General features: G+C 41.8%; 1 protein-coding gene and 1 pseudogene across 1 annotated transcript; both read right to left on the reverse strand.

The window, feature by feature from the left end:
* PRPF38A (pre-mRNA processing factor 38A) lies at positions 1 to 23,625 on the reverse strand. The gene is made up of 10 exons (XM_066269190.1): positions 23,284 to 23,625; positions 13,784 to 13,943; positions 12,483 to 12,604; positions 10,750 to 10,835; positions 8,101 to 8,211; positions 3,147 to 3,259; positions 1,921 to 1,947; positions 1,713 to 1,810; positions 1,252 to 1,300; positions 1 to 392 (listed from the first exon to the last, which is right to left on the reverse strand). The coding sequence occupies exons 1-10, from the start codon at positions 23,411 to 23,413 to the stop codon at positions 350 to 352; spliced, it is 939 nt and encodes a 312-aa protein (XP_066125287.1). The 5' UTR covers positions 23,414 to 23,625; the 3' UTR covers positions 1 to 349.
* LOC136328726 (KATNB1-like protein 1) lies at positions 17,849 to 19,409 on the reverse strand (annotated as a pseudogene).
* Positions 23,626 to 23,716: the final 91 nt, after the last annotated feature.

The raw sequence follows: 23,716 nt of genomic DNA on the forward strand, positions 1-23,716 counted from the left end.
GAAAATAAATGTGTTAAATTTAATAACAAAAGGATCACGAGGAGTGCACATCCTCTCCTTGTCATTCATGCCCTCTACCCCTCAAATCTTCAATATTGGTCATCCAAAGGGGTCAAAAGCAGCCCTTGGGGAGCATTATTCCTCAAACATGGATTAGGATTCAAAAAGAGATACAAAACTCAGCACCTCTTTCATTTAAAAAGTGGAGAAACTTTTAGGTTAAAAAGAAACCAAAACCCTAAAATATTCTTATAGCTGCCTCGGGAGTAGATCTTAATCCTTCCTTCCACACACACAGATGCCTTCATATATCCAGGAGGCCATTTGGACTAAACTCAAACTGAGTCTGTTACTCATTCCCTCTCCGGCTCTTCTTGTGGCTCTTCTTGGATCTGAAATGACAACACATGGAAATTATTAAATTTAATAGCTGGGCAAGGACTTTTGAGGAAAATCAGGGTATAGTGACACTAATGAGGAAAGATATGATACTCAGTCTTCATTAAATGTGCCTGATGTTTGGCACTGGCCAGTTGGCTCAGTGGTAGAGTCGGCCCAGTGTGTGGAAGTCCTGGGTTCGATTTCCGGTTGGCACACAGGAGAAGCACCATCTGCTCTCCACCTTCCCCCCTTCTCTGTCTCTCTCTTCCCCTCCCGTGGCCAGGGCTGCATTGGAGCAGTGTTGGCCCAGGTGCTGAGGATGGCTCCATGGCCTCCGCCTCAGCCACTAGAGTGGCTCCAACCACAAAGGAGCATTGCCTGCTGGTGAGCATGCCAAGTGGATCCCAGTCAGGCGCATGCGGGAGTCTGACTGCCTCCCCACTTCTAACTTCGGGGGGGGGGGGGTGCCTGGTGTTTTTAATGTCTCAGAACAACACAATGAGTATCCACCAAAATTTACCATTGAGGCAATGACCTCGGAGAGATTCAGAGGGAACCTAATAGTGTATATATAGCATATAGGCATTTCTAATGAAAGCTTTTCAAATGAAAATGGTCACTATTAAGTGTTACAAGTTGGAGTATTAGTCCAGGTCTCCTTACGGTCATAGTTCAAGCCCTTATACCACAATTTAAAGTGGCAAATTTTATAAGGAAAAGCAACATAAACATACAATTCTAGGGAAAGAGGCCAATTTTGTCCTGTAATGAAGGAGAATTCTTAAATATCCCCATCAAAACAGAAGAATTTCAGGTCAAATTTAGATGTGATTGAGGCTTTAATTTCTGAATAAATAGGTCAGTCCATACCTTTCAGGAGATTTTGAGTGGCTCCTGTGTCTATGACTACGGTGATGACCTGAGGGAGAAAAGGCAATGGATATGAATAAGAGATTCTACCCTCCTACATTCCACTGTCATTTTCACCTCTCCCTACCCCTCCCATTTGCTTAATACTTTTTTGGCCTATTCTAGGGACACCTATATGTATTCAGGGCTTTATGGTTAATTATAAAGCATCACACTGGATATTTCACACTACTCTGTTAGGTCTAATTCCTAAAATTTCAGATGAAAAAACAGGCTCATCATCCTATCAGCAAAGCTTGTAAGTCAGTCAAGATGTAAACTCTAAATTTCAGATTCTAAGTTCATTTCCTTTCCTTCTAAGCAATAACAGCCAGTTACTCCAGTATTACAGGAGGTTAAGTTCTCTATTACAATTCTTTGTTAAGACAACCAATAGCAAAAGGCCCAAATGCTATCTATACCTGGGGACTTGGAGCGAGATCTGTGCCGTCTATCTCGAGACCTGCTGCGGTGACGTCTTGGACTCTTACTCCGATGCCTTTCTCGGCGAGGGGAGGGGCTGTGGAAATAACTGGTCAGACTCCCATATCAGTATGACAATATAATCACAAACACAGCACCCCCTCCCTAAATCCCTATCCTTCATTACAAAAACCCCTGAAGGCCTACCTCCTCCTTTTGGGAGATCGACTCCGCCTATATAGAAAAAAAACAGAAGAGTCTTAGTTGGTAGGTGCCTTGGATGCTGTAGAGTACAAAAAAAATATTTCTTGAGAGGGGGCAAGAACAGACAGATATGGACACACAGGAAGGGAGAGAGAGATGAGATGCATCAACTTGTGACACCTTAGTTGTTCATTGATTGCTTTCTCTTATGTGCCTTGACAGGGGGCAGGTGGGGCAATGGCCTTCAGCTGAGCCACTGACCCTGGGCTCTAGCCAGTGACCATAAGGTCATGTCTATGATTCCATGTTCAAGCCAGCAACCTTGGAGTTTCGAACCTGGGTCCTCAAGCCTCCTAGGCCAATGGTCGGCAAACTCATTAGTCAACGGCCAATTATCAACAGTACGATTGAAATTTCTTTTGAGAGCCAATTTTTTAAACTTAAACTATATAGGCAGATACATTGTTATTAACTTAATTAGGGTACTACTAAGCTGGCCAAAGAGCTGCATGTGTTTGCAAGCTTCGGTTTGCTGACCACTGTCCTAGGCTGACGTTCTAACCACTGCACCACCACCAACTCTTTTGTCATGTAACTTTTTAGTATCCTCCCACTCCAAGTGACTTGCTTTGGCCAATGGGATATTTACAGATGTGACACAAGCATATGTGGAAAGACACTTGCATGATTGGGATGCCTGCTCTTGAATTCTGCCACTGTCATGAGAATGTGCCTAACCTAGCCTAGAATGAGACATAGAAGAGATGAATTGCCCTAGTTGTCCTAGGTAAGGCCATCCACCCTATACTGGCCAACAGATTGCAAAGCAGGTGAGTGAACAAAACATACTCAAAACTGCCTATCTAAGCCCCGCTTATGTCACTGACTGCAGACTTATGGGCTTAATGGGTTATTGTTGTCTGCCACTGAGATTTTATGGGTATTTTCCAACAACACATTGGGCAAGCAAACATTCTCCACAGAGTGGCATTTTTCCTTCCCTGAAGTCCAAATTTCTGCACCAGTGTTTTTCAGCTGCTGGTTCATCAGAAATTTTGTGTGGTTTATGAAAGAGTTAAGCACTCTGATAAGACTGTAATCTTCATACAACATCGGGATGGTTAACTCATGGACCACATGAAATTTCTGGCAGACCGGTGATTGAAAACACTCTTCTATATTACAGTGCTGTAAGCCTCCTGAAAAGAGGCAAATGCCTATCGCTTTACCTTCTGGGAGACCGGCTCCTACTTCTCCTGTAGCGCAGTGTGGGAGAGCGACGGGGCTTGTCCAAGTCTCGGTAGCTTCTCCGGCGGTGATCAGGTGATGGTACTCTCTCCAACTGGAAATTAGATAGGTAGATCAGTGATGAGTGCTCATAGAGATCCATTTAGAAACACTGGTACCCCCCCCCCACTGGTCCCAAATTCTACCTTCAAATAGCTTAGAAAAACAGTAATTTGAATACATAGATGCATAACCCTGAGAAGAAAAAGATTCCAAATAAAAAAATAACTTCCCAATAACCCCATTACTTTTCTAGTGTTGGTACCATTATTCTGGGACTTTTTTTTTTTTTAAGGAATGTTTTACAGAAATATTAAAAAAAAATTTTATTTATTTATTCATATTTAGAGAGGAGAGAGAGACAGGGGGGAGGAACTGGAATCATCAACTCCCATATGTGCCTTGACCAGGCAAGCTCAGGGTTTCAAACCGGCGACCTCAGCATTTCCAGGTCGACGCTTTATCCACTGCGCCACCACAGGTCGGGTTATTCTGGGACTTTTTGAGTACTGAGAAATAAGTTATGTTTATCTCCTTAAGAAGTTGGATTTCCAATGCAAAAGAAAAGATATCCTTAAGATTATTAAGGTTAATTACAAACTCATGGTGTCTTTTTTTTTTTTTTTTTTTTTTTCATTTTTCTGAAGCTGGAAACGGAGAGACAGACTCCCGCATGCGCCCGACCGGGATCCACCCGGCACGCCCACCAGGGGCGATGCTCTGCCCATCCTGGGCGTCGCCATGTTGTGACCAGAGCCACTCTAGCACCTGAGGCAGAGGCCACAGAGCCATCCCCAGCGCCCAGGCCATCTTTGCTCCAATGGAGTCTTGGCTGCAGGAGGGGAAGAGAGAGACAGAGAGGAAAGCACGGCGGAGGGGTGGAGAAGCAAATGGGCGCTTCTCCTGCGTGCCCTGGCTGGGAATCGAACCCGGGTCCTCCGCACGCTAGGCCGACGCTCTACCGCTGAGCCAACCGGCCAGGGCTCATGGTGTCCTTTTAATCTAAAAAAAAATTTTTCCCCTAGCTTAGCCAACTATAAAAGCCTAATAACACTGACCAAACCCATAGTAATCAGTGTCCAAGCTGTGGTATCTAAATACTGTATCTCAGTAAATCGAACCAAGGGCTCCTTGGAAAATGGCCAATTCCAGGTTGGGGGCAGAAACTACTAAGACATGACTAGAACATACCATCATATCAGAAACCACAATACTATGACTGTATATGAATCTCAACAGTCAAGTTAAGGGGCTCCACTGACCCAAGATGAGACAATATGAGCATCAAGAGGGACCACAATGGTTGAAACCATTAAATATGCTTAAACCCATGAGTTAATGTGACCAAGGACAAAAGGATATTTGATATCTTGGGAGGATAATCTAGAATCAACTCATTTAAAAAACTGATCAAAGAGTCCTGACCAGTGGTGGTGCAGTGGATAAAGCGTCAATGTGGAAATGCTAAGGTTGCCGGTTCAAAACCCAGGGCTTCCCTGGTCAAGGCACATAGGAGAGTTGATACTTCCAGCCTCCCCCTTATCTCTCTCTCTCTTTCTCCCCACCCCCAAAATGAATAAATAAAATCTTAAAAAAAAAAAACTGATCAAAGAGCCTGACCAATCTGTGGCGTAGTAGAGCATTGGACTGGGATGCAGAGGACCGAGGTTCAAAACCCTGAGGTCGCCAGCTTGAGCACAGGCTCATCTGGTTTGAACGTGGGGTCACAGACATGAGCCAATGGTCACTGGCTTGAGCCTAAAGGTTGCTGGCTTGAGCAAGGGGTCCCTCGCTCTATGCTATGCCCCCATCCCCGTCAAGGCACATATGAAAAAGCAATGAACAACTAAGGTGCCACAATGAAGAAATGTTTCTCATCTCTCTCCCTTCCTCTCTCCAAAAACAAAAACTGATCAAGTAAATATATGCTTCAAGATAACTGGGGAGGGGGCACTGGGTGGAGATGTTGAAACTGGGTATGTATCGATCACTGGTATGTGATTAAAATTTTCCATTAAAAAAAACTGCATACTTTTGGTTCACTCTCCATAAAAAAGAACCTCAGCTCAGCTTTACATGGCTCTGAATTCCTAAATGATTGTGCTTTCCTTTTTTATTTTTAAGGTAAGAGTAGAGGAGATAGGGAGACAGACTCCCTCATGTGCCCCACCTGGGATCCACCAACCAACCCCTATCTGAGGCTGAAGATGGAGTGGAGTACTGAGCTGTTTTTAGCACCTAGGCTGCCCCCTTGGATCAACTGAGCCATCCTTAGCACCCAGAGGGCCACACTTAAACCAATCAAGCCACTGGCTGCAGGAGGGGGAGAGGAGAAGCAGATGGTCACTTCTCCTGTGTGCCCTCACTGGAAATTGAACCTGGGACGTCCATACGTCAGGCTGATGCTCTATCCATTGAGCCACCAGCCAGGGCCTGATTATGCTTCTTTTTGCACTCAACTTTAAGGGAGCCTGATGGCTCAGAGCTACACTCCATTTGTAGTGTCTCAGTATCCATAAGCCAGCATTTCTTGTATTTCCTCTAGACTTTTTCTATATATATATTGTTGCTATAAATTTTTTTTTAATTTATTGATTTCAGGGAGACAGGGAAAAAGAGAAGCATTCATTTGTGTTCCCACTTAGTTGTGTACCCACCAGTTGTCTCCCGCAATGTTGCTGTTTTGGGATTATCATATACTTTTCCTAACAGTTTTATTTTTTTATTTTTTGCATTTTTCCGAAGCTAGAAACGGGGAGGCAGTCAGACAGACTCCTGCATGCACCCGACCGGGATCCACCTGGCATGCCCACCAGGGGGCGATGCTCTGCCCATCTGGGGCCTGAGGTAGAGGCCATGGAGCCATCCTCAGCGCCCAGCCAATCTTTGCTCCAATGGAGCCTCTGCTGCAGGAGGGGAAGAGTGAGACAGAGAGGAAGGAGAGAGGGAGGGGTGGAGAAGCAGATGGGCGCTTCTCTTGTGTGCCCTGGCTGGAAATCGAACCCGGGACTCCTGCACGCCAGGCCGATGCTCTACCACTGAGCCAACCGGCCAGGGCCAACAGTTTTATTTTTTATATTTACTGATTTTAGATAAGGAAGAGAGAGAAAAGGGAGGGGGGAGGATCAGGAAGCATCAACTCCTAGTAGTAGCTTCTCGAATGTGTCTTCACTGGGCAAGCCTTAGGTTTCAAACTGGCAACCTCAGCATTCTAGGTCAATGCTTTATCCACTGCGCCACCACAGGTCAAGCTTTCCTAACTTTTTTTTTTTTTTTTTTTCATTTTTCTGAAGCTGGAAACAGGGAGAGACAGTCAGACAGACTCCCGCATGCGCCCGACCGGGATCCACCCGGCACGCCCACCAGGGGCGATGCTCTGCCCACCAGGGGGCGATGCTCTGCCCATCCTGGGCGTCGCCATGTTGCGACCAGAGCCACTCTAGCGCCTGGGGCAGAGGCCACAGAGCCATCCCCAGCGCCCGGGCCATCCTTGCTCCAATGGAGCCTTGGCTGCGGGAGGGGAAGAGAGAGACAGAGAGGGAAAGCGCGGCGGAGGGGTGGAGAAGCAAATGGGCGCTTCTCCTATGTGCCCTGGCCGGGAATCGAACCCGGGTCCTCCGCACGCTAGGCCAACGCTCTACCGCTGAGCCAACCGGCCAGGGCTCCTAACAGTTTTAATGACTGCCTAATAGTCTGTTGAATTGATATATTAGTTTATTTACTCCCTGACAGCTTGGCTGTTTTCAAGTTTTCAGCATTATGTCTAATATGAAAGAACTCTTTTTTCCCCCTAAACTAGGCTTAGTTCTTAGGATGTTTCAATTATAAATAGTATTTTTATTTCATTTATTTATTTTAATAGCTGCCACTTACTAAGCAATTATACTGTCCTATGCTAAGGGGTTTATGTATATCATCTCACTTAATATTCATTAAAGTCTTTAGAGAAAGGCATCATTACCCTTTAGAGCAGTGTTTTTCTTAGAGGTCTTTTTTTAAAATTTTTATTTTATTTATTCATTTTAGAGAGGAGAGAGAGAGAGAGACAGAGGAGAGACAGAGGGGAGGAGCTGGAAGCATCAACTCCCATATATGCCTTGACCAGGCAAGCCCAGGGTTTCGAACCGGCGACCTCAGCATTTCCAGGTCGATGCTTTATCCACTGTAGAGCAGTGTTTTTCAACCAGTGTGCCGCGGCATACTAGTGTGCTGTGAGACATGGTCAGGTGTAAGTATAAATACATTTAGAAACTATATTATTAACTATATGTATAATATATACTGTGTTAGATTGTCATTTTGTGTCATTTTGGTAGGTGGTGTGCCCCAGGATTTTGTAAATGTAAAAAATGTGCCGCGGCTCAAAAAAGGTTGAAAATCACTGCTTTAGAGGATAACACTGACGTTATATAATTTGCACAAGAACATACCACTATATATAGCAGAGCTGAGATATGAACCAAGGCCTACCTAAGTCTAAAGTCATACTTTTTTTTTCTTTTTGAAAGAGAGAGAGGAAAGAAGAGGGAGGTAAAGGAGAGTGAGAGAGATCAGAGAGAGAGAAAACCACCAACTTGTTCTTCCACCTAGTTGTGCACCCACTGATCGCTTCTCATACATGCCACGATGGGCTCAAACAGGTGACTTTGGGATGGAGCCAATGACCCAGGGATCAAACTGGTGACCCTGGCACTCTGGGATGATGCTCTCTCTTTTCACTGCACCACCAGTGCTGGGCAAGCCCATACTCTTATTAACTAAATACTGTATTATATATATGTATATATTCTGTAATATATTTATTTTTTATTAAAGTTAAAAATTGAAAACAAGACAAATACCACCCCCTCCCCTATAATTATTCCTCCTCCACCCATGAGCTCCCAGGTACCTGACCTTCTCATCTTCCTCTTCCTCCTCTTCACTGGATTCCACATCATCCATGTCCTCTTCTAGAGCACTAACCCGAGGCTCCAGCTGCTCAGCTTCCTCTAACACATAGCGTTTCTACAGAGAACACAATGGGTGTTAGGGGGCCTTGCTATCTCCTATGTGTCCTGAAGCCCCAGCACGGGGCCTCTGAGGTTGACAGAAAAACTCTGGAGCAACAGCTGAAGCAATTCCAAAGACATCCTAGACAATTTAAAATTCTGAGTTTAACATACCTGGAATCTATACAATCTTTTAAGTTCCTCTGTAAACAAATATACAAAGCTGAAGAGAACATCTACATTTTCTATTGGCTTTATTCCCTGTGATGTTATACTCTAAGGTCAATGGGATATCAATCAGGATAGATGTATCTTTGAATAACAAAATGTGGACTTCATAACCAAGGGCCATAACTTCATGGTTGAGACCATGTTGGCTGGCAGTTCTGCCTGGAGAGACTTAGATCAGAACCTATCCCAAGAAATCCATTGAGGCTTAGCCTAGTTTGGGGGCTAAAGAGTGCCTTGGGTCATATTTCAGAGTAGCACCAGTTCTATATTATAGCCAAGATTCAGAGAGCTGTGTCTGAAGTCATGTATTTTTAACAAGGCATAAGAAATAAGTCACCTGGTTCCATTTTCTTTTGAGATGTGGCCTAGCACTGCTTATTGACTAAGAACCTGACAGGCAAAGGCAAGTTCAAAACTGACAAACGAACTGGCTGGGTCAGAAGATCCCTTACCATTTCCTTACGCCATGCACATATGTTGAATAGCCCTAGAATAAATAGCAACATTTGTTTGCTACTTAGCTTTCATACATTTCTAACAAACTTCTGTAAATGTTGGGACAAATGACACAAAGGTGGCACTCAATAAAGTCAATCCCTCAGAAAACTGCTCTCCAATATTCAAAGGATCAACAGAGTTTGGGATCTAGGATTGCTTCAGATAGGGTATCCAGAATCCCTAATGCTCACCAAACTTGGAAGTGACTTAAGTCAAATTAATTCATAGTATTTATATTTGGTGAAATCAGAATTCTTTCCATAGTGGTTCCTTGCCAATGTCAGGGTACATCAGAAGCTACACTGATGACCTATGGGTTGCTTAATAAGAACAGAATTAGAACACGAGGTGGTTTTAAGGGTCACTACATCCAGGACATGTAAGAGGCCCACAGTAGAACATACCTCCTGGTGATATGTAGTATATCAGTCAGATTTCAATTTCTCCTCAATGAGGCATGTTTCCTGGTCTCTGAAACTCCATGCGGACCTCATTAAATCGGGAGGCTTGCTTAGAACCCTCAGCTACAACCTGATTGTAATTAATTCTAAGTACTACATTTCTTGAAGTATTTCTAAAATAATAATAGGAGACAATAATATTAACAACTAATGTAACCCACAATGAGTTAGTGTGAGAATTGGGCCCTGAAAGCAGGTTTTTAGATTTGAAATCTAACTAAACACATGGCCTACAGTAGCCAGTATGGAACAGGAGATATAGCACTCATTCAGCAATAAAAGGAAATCAACTACTGATATGTGCAACAACAGATGATTTTCAAAATAATTATGCTGAGAAGACAAAAAGTAGAATACTGTATTACAAAATGCAACCTAATCTGTCATGACAGCACACATATCAGTGGTTGCGTAGGACTGAGGGAGAGAAGTGAGGGGAGGATTACACAGAAGAAGGAAACTTTCTGCAGTTACGGATATTTTCACTGTTCTTGATTGTCATGACAGTTTCTAGGATATACAGAGATGTCAAAACTTAACTGTATACTTTAAATATATGTAGTTTACTCTATGTCAATTATACCTTAATAAAGCGATTTAAAAGAAAGCCTTTGCTCAAATGAAATCTTACTCACAAGCCTAATATGTTAACTATGAGAAAAGGAGCCTGTCCTGGTTAGGATATGTAAAACTGTCTCCTCTTATTCCTTTCAGTAGTCTTAAAACAATCCCATAGGGCAGTTTAAGACCACTGAGATAATCTAATTTTCCACTTTATAGATGGCAACAGAAAACCAGGTCTTCCCATTCCTTGTTCAGTCATCTTTTCACTCTCTCCTTAGAAATATCCATATCCCCTCTCTCTTTAGGCTACCTACAGTATCTGTTTTCCCTTTGTATTTTCAACACTAGTTTTAAGATCATACTCTATAAAAGCCATTCCTGAAAGGGCTTCATGAACAATCACTAATCTCTAGGAAAGGGAGGCAGGATGATTACTGCACTATTTTAGGGATTAAGGTCTCAGTCTCTTTGATCTATTTTATATCCTGAATTTTTAAATTTGAAAAAAGCTGCTCACAAAGTTTAAAGATATAACTTTGCTACAGTCTCCTTGATACAATATTTTAAAGAAAGTTTTCTTGTGTTATTCATTCTTAAAGCCTATCCTTCAAATTACCTGCTTTGCTTTCACTGCCAACCTGTCATCTTTTTCATAGACATGAAGACTACTTATTAACATTAACAAGATCCCTAAAATCTATGAGTTTCAATGATTTTGTGTGTGTGTTTGTGTGTGTGTGTCTGCCTGTCTGTTTTACCGGGGGAAGAAAGGTGACTTAGATAAGGCCTTTATCTCTTACCTGCAGCCGGGGAAGAATGATATCACAGACTCTCTCACTGTGCAGTAGTTCATCAATGAATTCATCTACATGCATCAGTTCAAACTCTGAAAGAAAAATCATAAGCTCAAGCAACTTGGAAATAAATTTAGATAGGCAAAAAGTAAAAGTGAATTCTATGCAGCTTCCCTTTTGCTATAAAGCTATTGCAGTGTGGCAATTACTCAGAAGTTGCTACTGACAAACATGTGCTTACAGCCCTCCAAAGAGTTGTCATCATCACTTATCTTCATTCATTCAGCTCACCTTTATGAGACCATCATGTGCCAAGCCTCATTTAGGAGGTTGGGGTAAAGGGATAAATGAAGTTGTCCCAATTAGCAGACAAGACAAACACAAAAGCAAGCACAAATAATTGTGAATAATATAGGTACAATTTTCTTGAATAGATCATATAACTAAAGTGTAACTTCTCATGTGAACCCACTATGTTTCTGAATATAGAATATGTATCTCATAAAATAGAGCAATTTCAGAATTTCTACAGTGAAAATTACTTTAGTTCAGGAGTTCACAACCAGGGGTGATTCTTTCCCCTAGGGTTGAGGTCAGCGACATGGTTAAATATCTCACAATGCAAAGGGACAGCTCCCTACAAAGGATTGTCTAGCCAAAATATAATCATAAGTAATTCTATGACGGCCATGACCATGTCCACCTTGTTCACCATGTTATTTCCACTACATAGCACAATACCTGGCATGACTTAGCACTTAATATGAACTGTATTTTTTCAATGAATGAATGAATAAGTAAACGAAGTTTCAAGTATACTTCCAAATTCTTTTGTTGTTGTTGTTGTTGTTGTATTTTTCTAAGCTGGAAACGGGGAGAGACAGTCAGACAGACTCCCGCATGCGCCAGACAGGAATCCACCCGGCATGTCCACCAGGGGCGAGGCTCTGCCCACCAGGGGGCGATGCTCTGCCCCTCTGGGGCATCGCTCTGTCTCAATCAGAGCCACTCTAGCGCCTGGGGCAGAGGCCAAGGAGCCATCCCCAGCTCCAATGGAGCCTTGCATGCGGGAGGGGAAGAGAGAGAGGAAGGAGAGAGGGAGGGGTGGAGAAGCAGATGGGTGCTTCTCCTGTGTGCCCTGGCCGGGAATTGAACCCAGGACTTCTGCACACCAGGCCAATGCTCTACCACTGAGCCAACCGGCCAGGGCTACTTCCAAATTCTTAAACTTTGACTGCTTAATGATACATGGAAAGAGGAAAAGGGGGAAAAATGTTACCAATCTTTTATGACACTGATCTTGGACATACTTATTTTTCAGTGGGACTCTTACATAAGTATGAGTAAATACACTCAGTCTATATACTGCCTTGTGAAGTATAGTGCTACAGGAGAGACCAGTAGAAAGAAGGGTGAAGATGGAACATGAAAAAACTTACTTTGGGAGGTTTGGGGAAGACTTGTATACAGAGGTCATTCTAGATCTAGATCCTGTGGGATAGAGCACATGTGGAGGGAGCACATGATGGAAGGCTAGTATTAGTAAAGGATGCAGTCAGAAAGGTGGGCAGACAGGGCAGGCTAGATATTAGCCGGAAGCTAATAGTCTAATGGAGTACCCCCTATGCAGGAGATAAAGGGGAGCACTCACAATGTATGTGATAACATGAGGGCAGAAGTATTGGTGAAACAAACACTGGCTCAGGAATGAAGGTTCAATCACATGGCACCATACTCACCCCCATTTCGGTTCTGGCTCTTAATTTTCCTATAGTCGTTGTACAGAGGCTCCAAGTACTTGTAGCAATCAATTGCAGTGCCTGTCAGCCTCATGTAAAGTGCTCCCAACATGCGGACATACCTGACAGATAAAAGACAAACAACAGTTCCTAAAAAGTTCTAAAAGATGCTAAAAGTCACGCTAAAAGGTTTCTGAGTTTAACAACTGGTTTTTCTCATGACAGTACTGGATAAACAAGTATTTTTCTTCTCTTTGGCAGATGAGAAAGCTGCAATTTTAGAAACAGCATGGGCAGTAGGAAGAGCTAAAATATGGAGACCTGGGTTCAAGTTCCCAATCTAGTGCTTACTGGTTGTGAGAACTAGGGATGTGTCATTCAATTTCAGAGTCTATTACATCACCTGCAAAACTAAGTTAGAACCTGTTTACATCACAGGCATATTATAAGAATCAAATGAATACTGAATTTAACAACAGAAAGTATAAAATATATTTACTAACAATATAAGAATACACAAAGACATGAATATATAAATTGTTGCTAGGCAGCATCAGCCTGGTGTGTGGAAGTCCCAGGTTCGATTCCTGGCCAGGGCACACAGGAGAAGCGCCCATCTGCTTCTCCACCCTTTCCCCCTATCTCTCTCTTCCTTTCTCATAGCCAAGGCTCCATTGGAGCAAACTTGGCCCGAGTGCTGAGAATGGCTTCACTGGGTTGTTGTGAAGGTAATATTATTATATGTAAATAAACGCCTTAGAATAATAAACTATTATTATGTATGTCTCTCATACTTGGTTGTAAGCTCCTTAAGAATGGGCAATAAAATAAGAGCAGATTACATTTTGGGGGTGTTTCCTATACAACATACAATGTGCTGTGAGATTTATATCACTATCTTCTGTAACCATCACATCAATCCTGAGTTGGTATTGCTGTCTTTAAAAAAACTAAAGCTTAGAACATTAAGTAACTTCTCTAAGGTCACAGTCAATAAATAATAGTCTGGACATGAACCTATATTTAACACTAAGATTTTCCATCTTATATTCCTCAATATGTTGTTTTCTTCACCCCTGAGTATTGTGTGACTATGAAATATAATAATTTTGGGGGGAATAAGTTACCAAGACTAGAAAGGTAAAGATCAGTCCAGTCAAAACAGACAAAATACATATTTTAGAGAACAAAAGCAAAATGCTTTGTGAAATCATGATACATTATCACTCCTCTTAACCAAAGCTAAATTCTGGACTACTGAAATTGAAGCTTTTATAGCAGATAGTCAACATTTCACTCACTTGAAGTCTTCATTTTTTATAAACTCAACAATGATATCCTTCTCTGGTTGAATCTGAAGCATCTTCAGGGTCAAACACAGAAACGGAGTTGGCTTTATGTTCCCACCATAGACGCCACCCACAAATCTTAACTCCATGGCTTTATCAACTACAAGTTCAGCTAAAAACAAAAACAAAAATAGTGGCAACTCAGACATATTAGGGTTAAGCTTTTCCCAGTATGAAGTGGAGAGAAGTCAGATCAAGGTTGGTGTTCCTGAATACTTATCAGCAGTTTAATAATAGGAAAACAAGTGTGCATTAATAGTAATACTAACAGATGATGATAGCAGCTAACATTCACTAGCGAATTACTGTATGCCAAGTACTTAGCTAAGCATTTCATATAATTTCATTTAATTTTCACAACAAACCATAAGGTAAATTCTAGCACTAACACCCCCCACGCCCCCCCACCCCAATCCCGTCTTTGGGCTAAGAAAGGTTAAGTGACCTGACCTGACTGTTGATGGTATAGCGGATAAAGCAACAACCCTGAGGGCTGAGGTTGCCAGTTCAAAACCTCAAGGTTGGGTTGCTGTTTTGAGTTGGGGGAATCATCCACAGGATCCCAAAGGTCGCTGGCTCTAGCCCAAAGTTCGCTGGCCGAGGTCTGATACCGGTCAAGGCACATACAAGCAGTCAATGCACAACTACAGTGAAAGCAACTATGGGTTGATGCTTCTCTTTTATTTTAAAAAATGTAACCAGGATTTGTTTAAAACAGGAAGAGTCAACCTTTTTATACCTACCGCCCACTTTTGTATCTCTATTAGCATTAAAATTTTCTAACCGCCACCAGTTCCACAGTAATAGTGATTTATAAAGTAGGGAAATAACTTTACTTTATAAAATTTATAAAGCAGAGTTACAGCAAGTTAAAGCATATAATAATTACTTACCAAGTACTTTATGTCGGATTTTCGCTAAGTTTGGCAGAATAAATCTTTATTAAACAGCTTACTATAGTTAAATCTATCTTTTTATTTATACTTTGGTTGCTCTGCTACTGCCCACCATGAGGGCTGGAACGCCCACTAGTGGGCAGTAGGGACCAGGTTGACTACCACTGGTTTAAAAGAAAGATTAAGTGACTTGCTCAAGGTCCACACCCAGAAAGGAGCAAGGCCTGGATTTAAATCTAAGCAGTCTAAATTCATAGTCCATGCTTGACACCATCAGGTTAGGGGGAAAACAGCCACATTTAGAATTAAAAGTGAGATGTAAGAATGTCCAAACCTGGAGAATTTCTATGAGTTTATTTGAGCCAAACTGATGATATGCCAGGAAGCAACATCTCATATGTTCTGGAGAATAATAGTTTTGCATTTCTTTTTATTATTTCAGTTTATTCTTTTAAGGAACTGTTAGAGAATTTATTCAAGTGAAGGAAGCTTAAATGATGCAGAACTGAAAGTATTAAAAATCTGTATAAAACAGAAAGTGTAGATAAATTAGCCAGTTTCTATATCAACATTTCTATGGATTCATACAAATACATACTCACCTTTTTCTTTTATACATACGTGACATAATGATTCTGGTGAAATAAAGCCAGAAATAATTTTTTTTCTCAAATTTTATTTTACTTTAAAATTTAAAAGTAAGTTTAATAAAGTTGAGGGCAGTAAAATAAGGAAGGGCCTAGAATAGAAGAAGCAAGAGTAGAATAGGCAGGGGGTTACTCTGGTTCACTGAGAAGTCAAAAGGAAAGGGGGCCTTGCCGACTGGATTGGGGTGTTAGCCTGGGACGAGCTGCCAACTCCCCGCTGCTCCCCTGGTTAAGTCTCATGAAGCCCCTTACAGTTAAGGAGATACATGCCTGCATGCCTGTGGGGGAAAAAGGAAAGTGGGGAGGGAGAGATGCAGGCATGCTACTGAGAGGGAGTGTGCCAAAATTTTTCTCAAATTTTTAAAGGTGGTTTGGAATAAGGTTTTGTTATGTTTTGTGACAGAGAAAGGATAGGGACAGACAGATAGGAAGGGAGAGAGATAAGACGCATAAATTCTTCATTGTGGCACCTTATTGTTCATTGACTGCTTTCTCATATGTGCCATGATTGAGGGGGTGGGGGGAGACTACAGCAGACATAAGTGACCCTTTGCTCAAGCCAGAGACCTTTGGACCCAAGCCAGTGACCATGGGATCCTGTCTATGATCCCACGCTCAAGCTAGCACTCCTGCGCTCAAGCCGGTGACCTTGGGGTTTTGAACCTGAGTCCTCCTTGTCCCAGTCCTATGCTCTATCCACTGTGCCACGACCTGGTCAGGAATAAGGTTTTTTTGTTTGTTTTTGTTTTAGTGAGAGAGAGAGACAGACAGGAAAGAGATGAGAAGCACTAACTCATACTCAGAGATGAGTCACTCTAGTTGTTCATTGCTTGCTTTCTCATATGTGCCTTGACATAGGGCTCTAGCCGAATCAGTGATCCCTTGCTCAAGCCAGTGATCGTGGAGTCATGTCTATGATCCTATGCTCAAGTTGGTGACCTCGGGGATTCAAACCTGGGTCCTTAGGGTCCCAGATTGATTTCCTATCCACTGCACCACCACCTGGTCAGGAGAGATGGTTTGGAATAAGTTTTAACAACATTCTACATTAATGGAAATTTCTGATTTAATTCTATAATTGTATCATGCAGAAGCATGGCTGGTTTTAATTTTTTTAAATTGATATTGGTATCATAACACATTGCTTGTTTTTTAAAAAATTTTTATTTATTGGTTTTTGAGAGAGGGAGAGATCTGCTTCTGTACGTGCCCTGATTGGGAATCGAACCAGCAACCTTTGCGTAACAGGACGACACTCCAACCAACCAAACTATCGGGCCAGAGCCACACTGGCTTATTAATAATTAAGGCATTTTGCATCTACAGTATTTCAGTTCGGACAAAAACTTTTAGTACTGATTATTTGCTGTGATGTTTTAAATTATGTCTCTTCAAAATTTAGAAAATAGCTGCACATACTTGAGTGTTTTATTATATAATACAATCTTAAAGATAGGTATTTGTGCTTTCTATTAACAAGTTTTCCTATTTTTTTCCACATTGCATTAAGTATATTCTTGTGCAGGATTGCATTAACATCCAGTATTTTTAAAACGTTACCAAATAACCATATAAATCCCAATGCGGCAAAAGTGAACAATCTTCAGTGTGCACTTTTACCACATTAAAGTTGAAGCCACTCCTTTTGGATATTTTTCTACTTTAATATAAAGCAGATTGTTATGGTTTTGTTAGTTTTCATTCTATGGCTTTAAAAAAAGGTCTTGCCTGACCTGTGGTGGTGCAGTGGATAAAACATTGACCTGGAACACTAAGGTCACTGGTTCGAAACCCTGGGATTGCTCAGTCAAGGCACATCTGGGAGTTGATGCTTCCTGCTCCTTCTTCCTCCTCTTTCTCTCTCTAAAATAAATAATCTTAAAAAATATTTTAGCCTGACTGGGCAGTGGCGCAGTGGATAGTGTTGGACTGGGATGCGGAAGATCCAGGTTCGAGACCCCGAGGTCGCCAGCTTGAGCAAGGGCTCATCTGGTTTGAGCAAAAGCTCACCAGCTTGAGCCCAAGGTTGCTGGCTCGAGTAAGGGGTTACTTGTTCTATTGAAGGCCCGCGGTCAAGGCACATATGAGAAGGCAATCAATGAACAATTAAGGTATTGCAATGTGCAACGAAAAACTAATGATTGATGCTTCTCATCTCTCTGTTCCTGTCTGTCTGTCCCTGTCTATCCCTCTCTCTGCCTCTCTCTCTGTCTCTGTAAAAAATAAAATAAAATAAAAAAATAAAAAGTCTTGACTTCTACAGTTGTTTTTTGATGAGACATTTTTTTAAAATCAAGTAGTTCAAAGTTCCTCTTCTTTTACCTAACTTGTTTCCTAAAGCCCATTTCTTCTACCTCTGTGACTTTTAAACTTTCCCATAAATATATATATATATATCAGTAATATATATATCAGTAGTTCTGGGATATTTTGAATAACGAATGTTCTTTAGATGAAGTCTCTCAATGCAACTGTCATAAATAAGCATCTACATGCTCAACCAAAGTAAAACTGTTTTCTTGTTCCCATAATCCACTAATTTTTGTTTTAAAATGTGAATATTTTAATCATTTATAATTTGTTTTGGATGATAGTTCTGACCACCAACTTTTTATGACTGCTTGAAGGCAGTTCAAATCAGTTATACAAATTATTCAAATTTGCTTTTTTTTTTTTTTTTGGTGACAGAGTGTCAGAGAGAGGGACAAATAAGGACAGACAGAAAGGAACAAAGAGAAATGAGAAACATCAATTCTTCGTTGTGGTACCTAGTTGTTCATTGTTTTCTCATATGTGCCTTGACTGGGGGCTACAGCAGTGAGTGACCCCTTGTTCAAGCCAGGGACCTTGGGCTCAAGCTGATGAGCTGTGCTTAAACCAGACGAGCTTGCACTCAAGCTGGCGATCTCGGGGTCTCGAACCTGGGTCCTCCGCATTCCAGTCCGATGCTCTATCCACTGTGCCACCGATGATCAGGCTTCAAATTTGCTTTTAAGTAGTGACTTTCCCAGAGACAACAAGTCCACACAGCAGGCAAGTGAAATGTATTGTTTTTCTTTCTGTAAACTATTGGTGAGTACAGGAAGGCAACCCACCATCACTTCCTGGTCTTCTGTTCTAATCAAGTAAGTAAACTGTAAGTTCACTTATTCTTCTCTTTCTGCAGAAAGTTAAAGCTACATTCAATTTCCAATTCCTGCTAAACAAAACTTGTGCCTTTGTTTCATGGTTCTGAGAATCCTCAGGTAAAAAAAACCCCACTATTGTGATGATGGGCTTTCTGTCTGTGAAGAACCAGAATCACTGGAGTTAAGCAAATATGTTTGATACTTGTGGTGTAATTTTTTCAGGCAGGTGACCTGCACAAGGCAGTTTATTTTCTTTATTTGCCATGTCACAGCCCCAACTTCTAGGGCAGTGGTAGTCAACCTGGTCCCTACCGCCCACTAGTGGGTGTTCCAGCTTTCATGGTGAGCGGTAGCGGAGCAACCAAAGTATAAATAAAAAGATAAATTTAACTATAGTAAGCTGTTTAATAAAGATTTATTCTGCCAAACTTAGCGAAAATCCAACATAAAGTACTTGGTAAGTAATTATTCTTATATGCTTTAACTTGCTGTAACTCTGCTTTATAAATTTTATAGAGTAAAGTTACTTCTCTACTTTATAAATCACCATTACTGTGGAACCGGTGGGTGGTTAGAAAATTTTACTAACAGAGATACAAAAGTGGGCAGTAGGTATAAAAAGGTTGACTACCCCTGCTCTAGGGAATTGCTTCTTTATATAACAAGTATTTGGAAAGGGATGATGAACTTTCTGTGCTACACCACCTTACATGGTTTATCTGGGCTATTCACAGCTTGTTCAACTGTTCTACTTATGTAAGAAGCCAGCTGTTTTGTAGATTTCATAATGTTCTTTCTGCTATTAGTGAAATTAAAGATCCTTTTTCTAGGAAGATCAATGGAATGACTGATCCTCAATATTATTACAAAAGTTTCATTTTTTAACATTAGAGGTTTCAGATGTCATACTTAACCCCTTAAATATTGGCGCCTCAGCCCAGTCCTGGTGCTGATGAACTTTGTCCAGAAGCCCAGAGTTTTTTGGCTCCTGGGTGAGCCCCACTCAGGGCCATTCAAATGTAGCTGTCTGCAATTTATTTTAATAGAAAAATAAATGGGTGGCATGTTCAGTTCAATGCCCCCTGAAGACAAATACAATGGATGTGTTTAATTTCATTTACAATGGAGCTGACAAGAAACATGTATAAAATCAGCTTTATATGGCTTAAACACTGGCATTTGAAACAAATCATTTCAGTACCTGTCACGTTGGTATCTCTAGAATCTAAGGAAAATATATATTATGGATGTTTTTACAAACCTTTGCAAATGCACTGATAAAATAATTTATGATCATTAGAAAACATGGCTGGATCTTGCTAAGTATTTTCTCTCCTCAAATAAGTCTCCCTATTATTCCATGTACACTTTACATACTGACCCCTGTGCCATTACCAACCCCAAACCCTCATCTTTCAGGGTGGGGACAGGGGAGGCCGTCTTTAAACAAACCTGATGAGCACGGGGTCAATTTTTTCATTCTGACCTGACCCTGCTCTTGAGGTGGAATATTTGGTGCAGTGACAGACTCATCTGAAACATGCATCCAATCAGAGATGACCTCAGAGGCTGGTGCTGCTGAGCCCTGAATGCACCCAACCTCCCCTCTGGTTCCTCAGTTGGGAGGATGGCTTCATAAACATACAGGGCTACCTTTGTTTTGCTCACCTCCAAACCCCTATTCAGGAAAGCCAGAGAACCAGTGACCCAGTGCACATGCATTCGGAACTACACTGAAGATTCTGCAAAATATACCTGGTTAGGAAAGTCACCTGACTGGCCCTGCTTCTCAGTGCATAAAACACTTCCAGGAGGGATGGGAGTCTTCAGTTTGCACCCTGTCTGACCATCTCTCCTGGTTCTGAGATGTGCTCGGAGGAGACCTGAGTGGTGCTGCTGAAGCCCCTGCAGAGTGGCAGCTGCTGGTTCTTCCTCAGCCTGGAGGTGGAGAGAGAACCCTTGGGCCTGAGCATGGATGACTGAAGGCAAGTACATTCTGCTGCACATGGAGGCAGTGGCGAAAGTCCTGCATTTTCTTTTATAAAATTTGAATTTAGCCTGACCAGGTGGTGGCGCAGTGGATAGAGCGTTGGACTGGGATGCAGAGGACCCAGGTTCGAGACCCCATGGTCGCCAGCTTGAGTGTGGGCTCATCTGGTTTGAGGAAAAGCCCACCAGCTTGAACCCAAGGTCACTGGCTCCAGCAAGGGGTTACTGGTTTGCTGAAGGCCCGCGGTCAAGGCACATATGAGAAAGCAATCAATGAACAACTAAGGTGTTTCAACGCGCAATGAAAAACTAATGATTGATGCTTCTCATTGCTCTCCGTTCCTGTCTGTCTGTCCCTGTCTATCCCTCTCTCTGACTCACTCTCTGTCTCTGTAAAAAATAAATAAATTTTTTAAAAAAATTGAATTTAGAAGGGAAGGAGTCTGACCCCTTGTGGTGCAGTGGATAAAGCATTGACCTGGAATGCTGAAGTCACTGGTTCAAAACTCAGGGCTTGGCTGGTCAATGTACCTGCAAGAAGCAACTACAAGTTGATGCTTTCCGCTCCTCCCTCCCTTGCCTTTCTCTCTCCCCTCTCTCTACAATCAATAAATAAATCTTTCTTTTTAAAAGCGGGGGCTAAGGAAGTTTACATGATCTTGAGAAAAAGCAAGGTGAGAAATCTCTGATTGTATTACAGGATAGTTAACACAGTTATATGCTCTGACATTTCAAAGGTGTTAATCTAGATCAGGGGTAGTCAACCTTTTTATACCTACTGCCCACTTTTGTATCTCTGTTAGTAGTAAAATTTTCTAACTGCCCACTGGTTCCACAGTAATGGTGATTTATAAAGTAGGGAAGTAACTTTACTTTATAAAATTTATAAAGCAGAGTTACAGCAAGTTAAAGCATATAAGAATAATTACTTACCAAGTACTTTATGTCAGATTTTCGCTAAGTTTGGCAGAATAAAGCTTTATAAGACAACTTACTATAGTTAAATCTATCTTTTTATTTATACTTTGGTTGCTCCGCTACCGCCCACCATGAAAGCTGGAACACCCACTAGTGGGCGGTAGGGACCAGGTTGACTACCACTGATCTAGATGTACAAGAACAATAGGCAGGCCTGCTTAAGGTACTCGCAACAGGCCAGATTTATTAAAGCCCTGTTTTCTGTTCAAAAAAGAAACACAATAACTTTTCAATAGCTACATAACAGTGAGTAAACCTCATCTACAAATGGGATAATAATCTTCCAATGTTGTCAATATCAAACCAGCTGTGTGACCTAAGGGAAGTCTCTTCACTTCTCTTTTGAGTCTATCAGTTCAAATTTAAATATACAAAGTTTAAGGCTATACAGTGACAATCAAATGAGACAATACCAATAAATGCTAATATCAACCTGACACATAGCAAGCAATAAATGTTAGCTAGCATTAATGGCAAATCATTTTATATATCAGACTCAAGCTCCTTTAGGATAAATTCTGTATTAATTCATTCTACATTACAGTTGACAACTTACAGCTGAGTGCTAAGTAATAGAGATACAGATAGAAGATACTACTTTCACAGAATTAACAGCCTGGCACTGCAGAAAGCATTGTAAAAAGTAACTAAATGTGTGATGAGTAGTTAAATGAAGACAGAATACAATGAAAAAACACAACAAGGAAATGTAACCTAATGCTGGAGAAAAATTCCTGAGTTCACTTTTGAACTACTGAATTGGCATGTCTGGAATTAAGTGATTTAGATCTCAGGGAGCGATCTGGGCTGAAGAGATAAATTTGAATGCATCTACATATGTAAGATGTAACTGTATTATGGAGATCATCCAAGGAGAGAACTATAGTATGAGGGAAGGGCCCAAAAGTAAACCTTACATGACTCTAAAATTTAATGGCAACTTAGAACAACAATAAGATTGGTTCATGGACACACAGCTAGCTGTGGTAGCAACAGTGTAATAGCACAGTATTTTAACAGTGGCAAAAACTTGGACCACCACTACCACTGATTACTGAGCATTTTTATACCTGTTACTATACCAAAAATTTTTTTTAATTATTTTTATTTATTCATTTTAGAGGAGAGAGAGAGATTGAGAGAGAGAAAGAGAGAGAAGGGGGGAGGAGCAGGAAGCTTCAACTCCCATATGTGCCTTGACCGGGCAAGCCCAGGGTTTTGAACCGGCAACCTCAGCATTCCAGGTCAACGCTTTATCCACTGCGCCACCACAGGTCCCAAACATTTTTTATACGTATTGCATTTAATAATCAAAACAACCCTTTGAGATAGGTTTCACAGTAGAGGAAGCCATGGCTCATTGAAGTAATAGAGCTACTAAAAAGAAGAGCCAGAGTTCGAACAAAGATGAAAAGACTGTATCTGGAAGAATTCTCTTAAGAACTGACGTATATTAGGACACGAACGTTAAAATACGCAAACGCAAATGATTCAGATTTGGGGATAGTAAGGTCATAAAATTGGTTCTAGGCATGATGTCCTTTAAGACTTTCTGAGTCCTCGATCTTAACGCAGTTTGGAACTCAGCAAGTTATCATTAAACATGGAATCACAGAACCCAAGTGAGACACCCTTCGGAATAAGGCCCTATCATTTGTGTGCCCAACACAAGTGTAGGCACACTGTTGGCTCTCAGATTTTCTGAATGTCACATTGCCTTCTAGTCTCACTCCCAGGTCCAGTTCTACCGGAGCCCAGCCAGGAGAACTGGGCCACAAAGCGCCTGAGGGTGGGGTCGGCGCGCTCCCACTCACCCGTAAGGCCAAAGCACTCCTCTTTCCAGTACTTGGACTCATAGATTCGAGTCCGAATGATCTTCTCCACCAGGTACTGAGGGTTGGTGCCGTGGATGCTGTGCGCATCCTTCACCGTACGGTTCGCCATTTTAGAACGCCTTCAATTCTATTTCCGTCGGGTCCTTTAAAGCGTCATATCCAGGTTAAAAACAAACAGTGAGAAACGGAGAAAGGTGAAGGCAGTCTCATTAAAATACCTCAAGCGACCATCTTAAAAATCGGAAACGCTACAGCCTAAAGAACTTCCGCAAGCGGCATCGCCGGGAGAACTAATGATGGCCGCTGCACGTTGGCGTACGTTTGTCCAGCGTCCCCTCTTAGGTAGGCGGGGCGGGAAGGATTGCTGCCTGGGGACGCAACGTGGGGACACCCTGGGGGCGTGGCCACGGCG

The sequence above is a fragment of the Saccopteryx bilineata genome, chromosome 3 (genome assembly GCF_036850765.1).
Source record: "Saccopteryx bilineata isolate mSacBil1 chromosome 3, mSacBil1_pri_phased_curated, whole genome shotgun sequence".
Classification (NCBI taxonomy): domain Eukaryota; kingdom Metazoa; phylum Chordata; class Mammalia; order Chiroptera; family Emballonuridae; genus Saccopteryx; species Saccopteryx bilineata.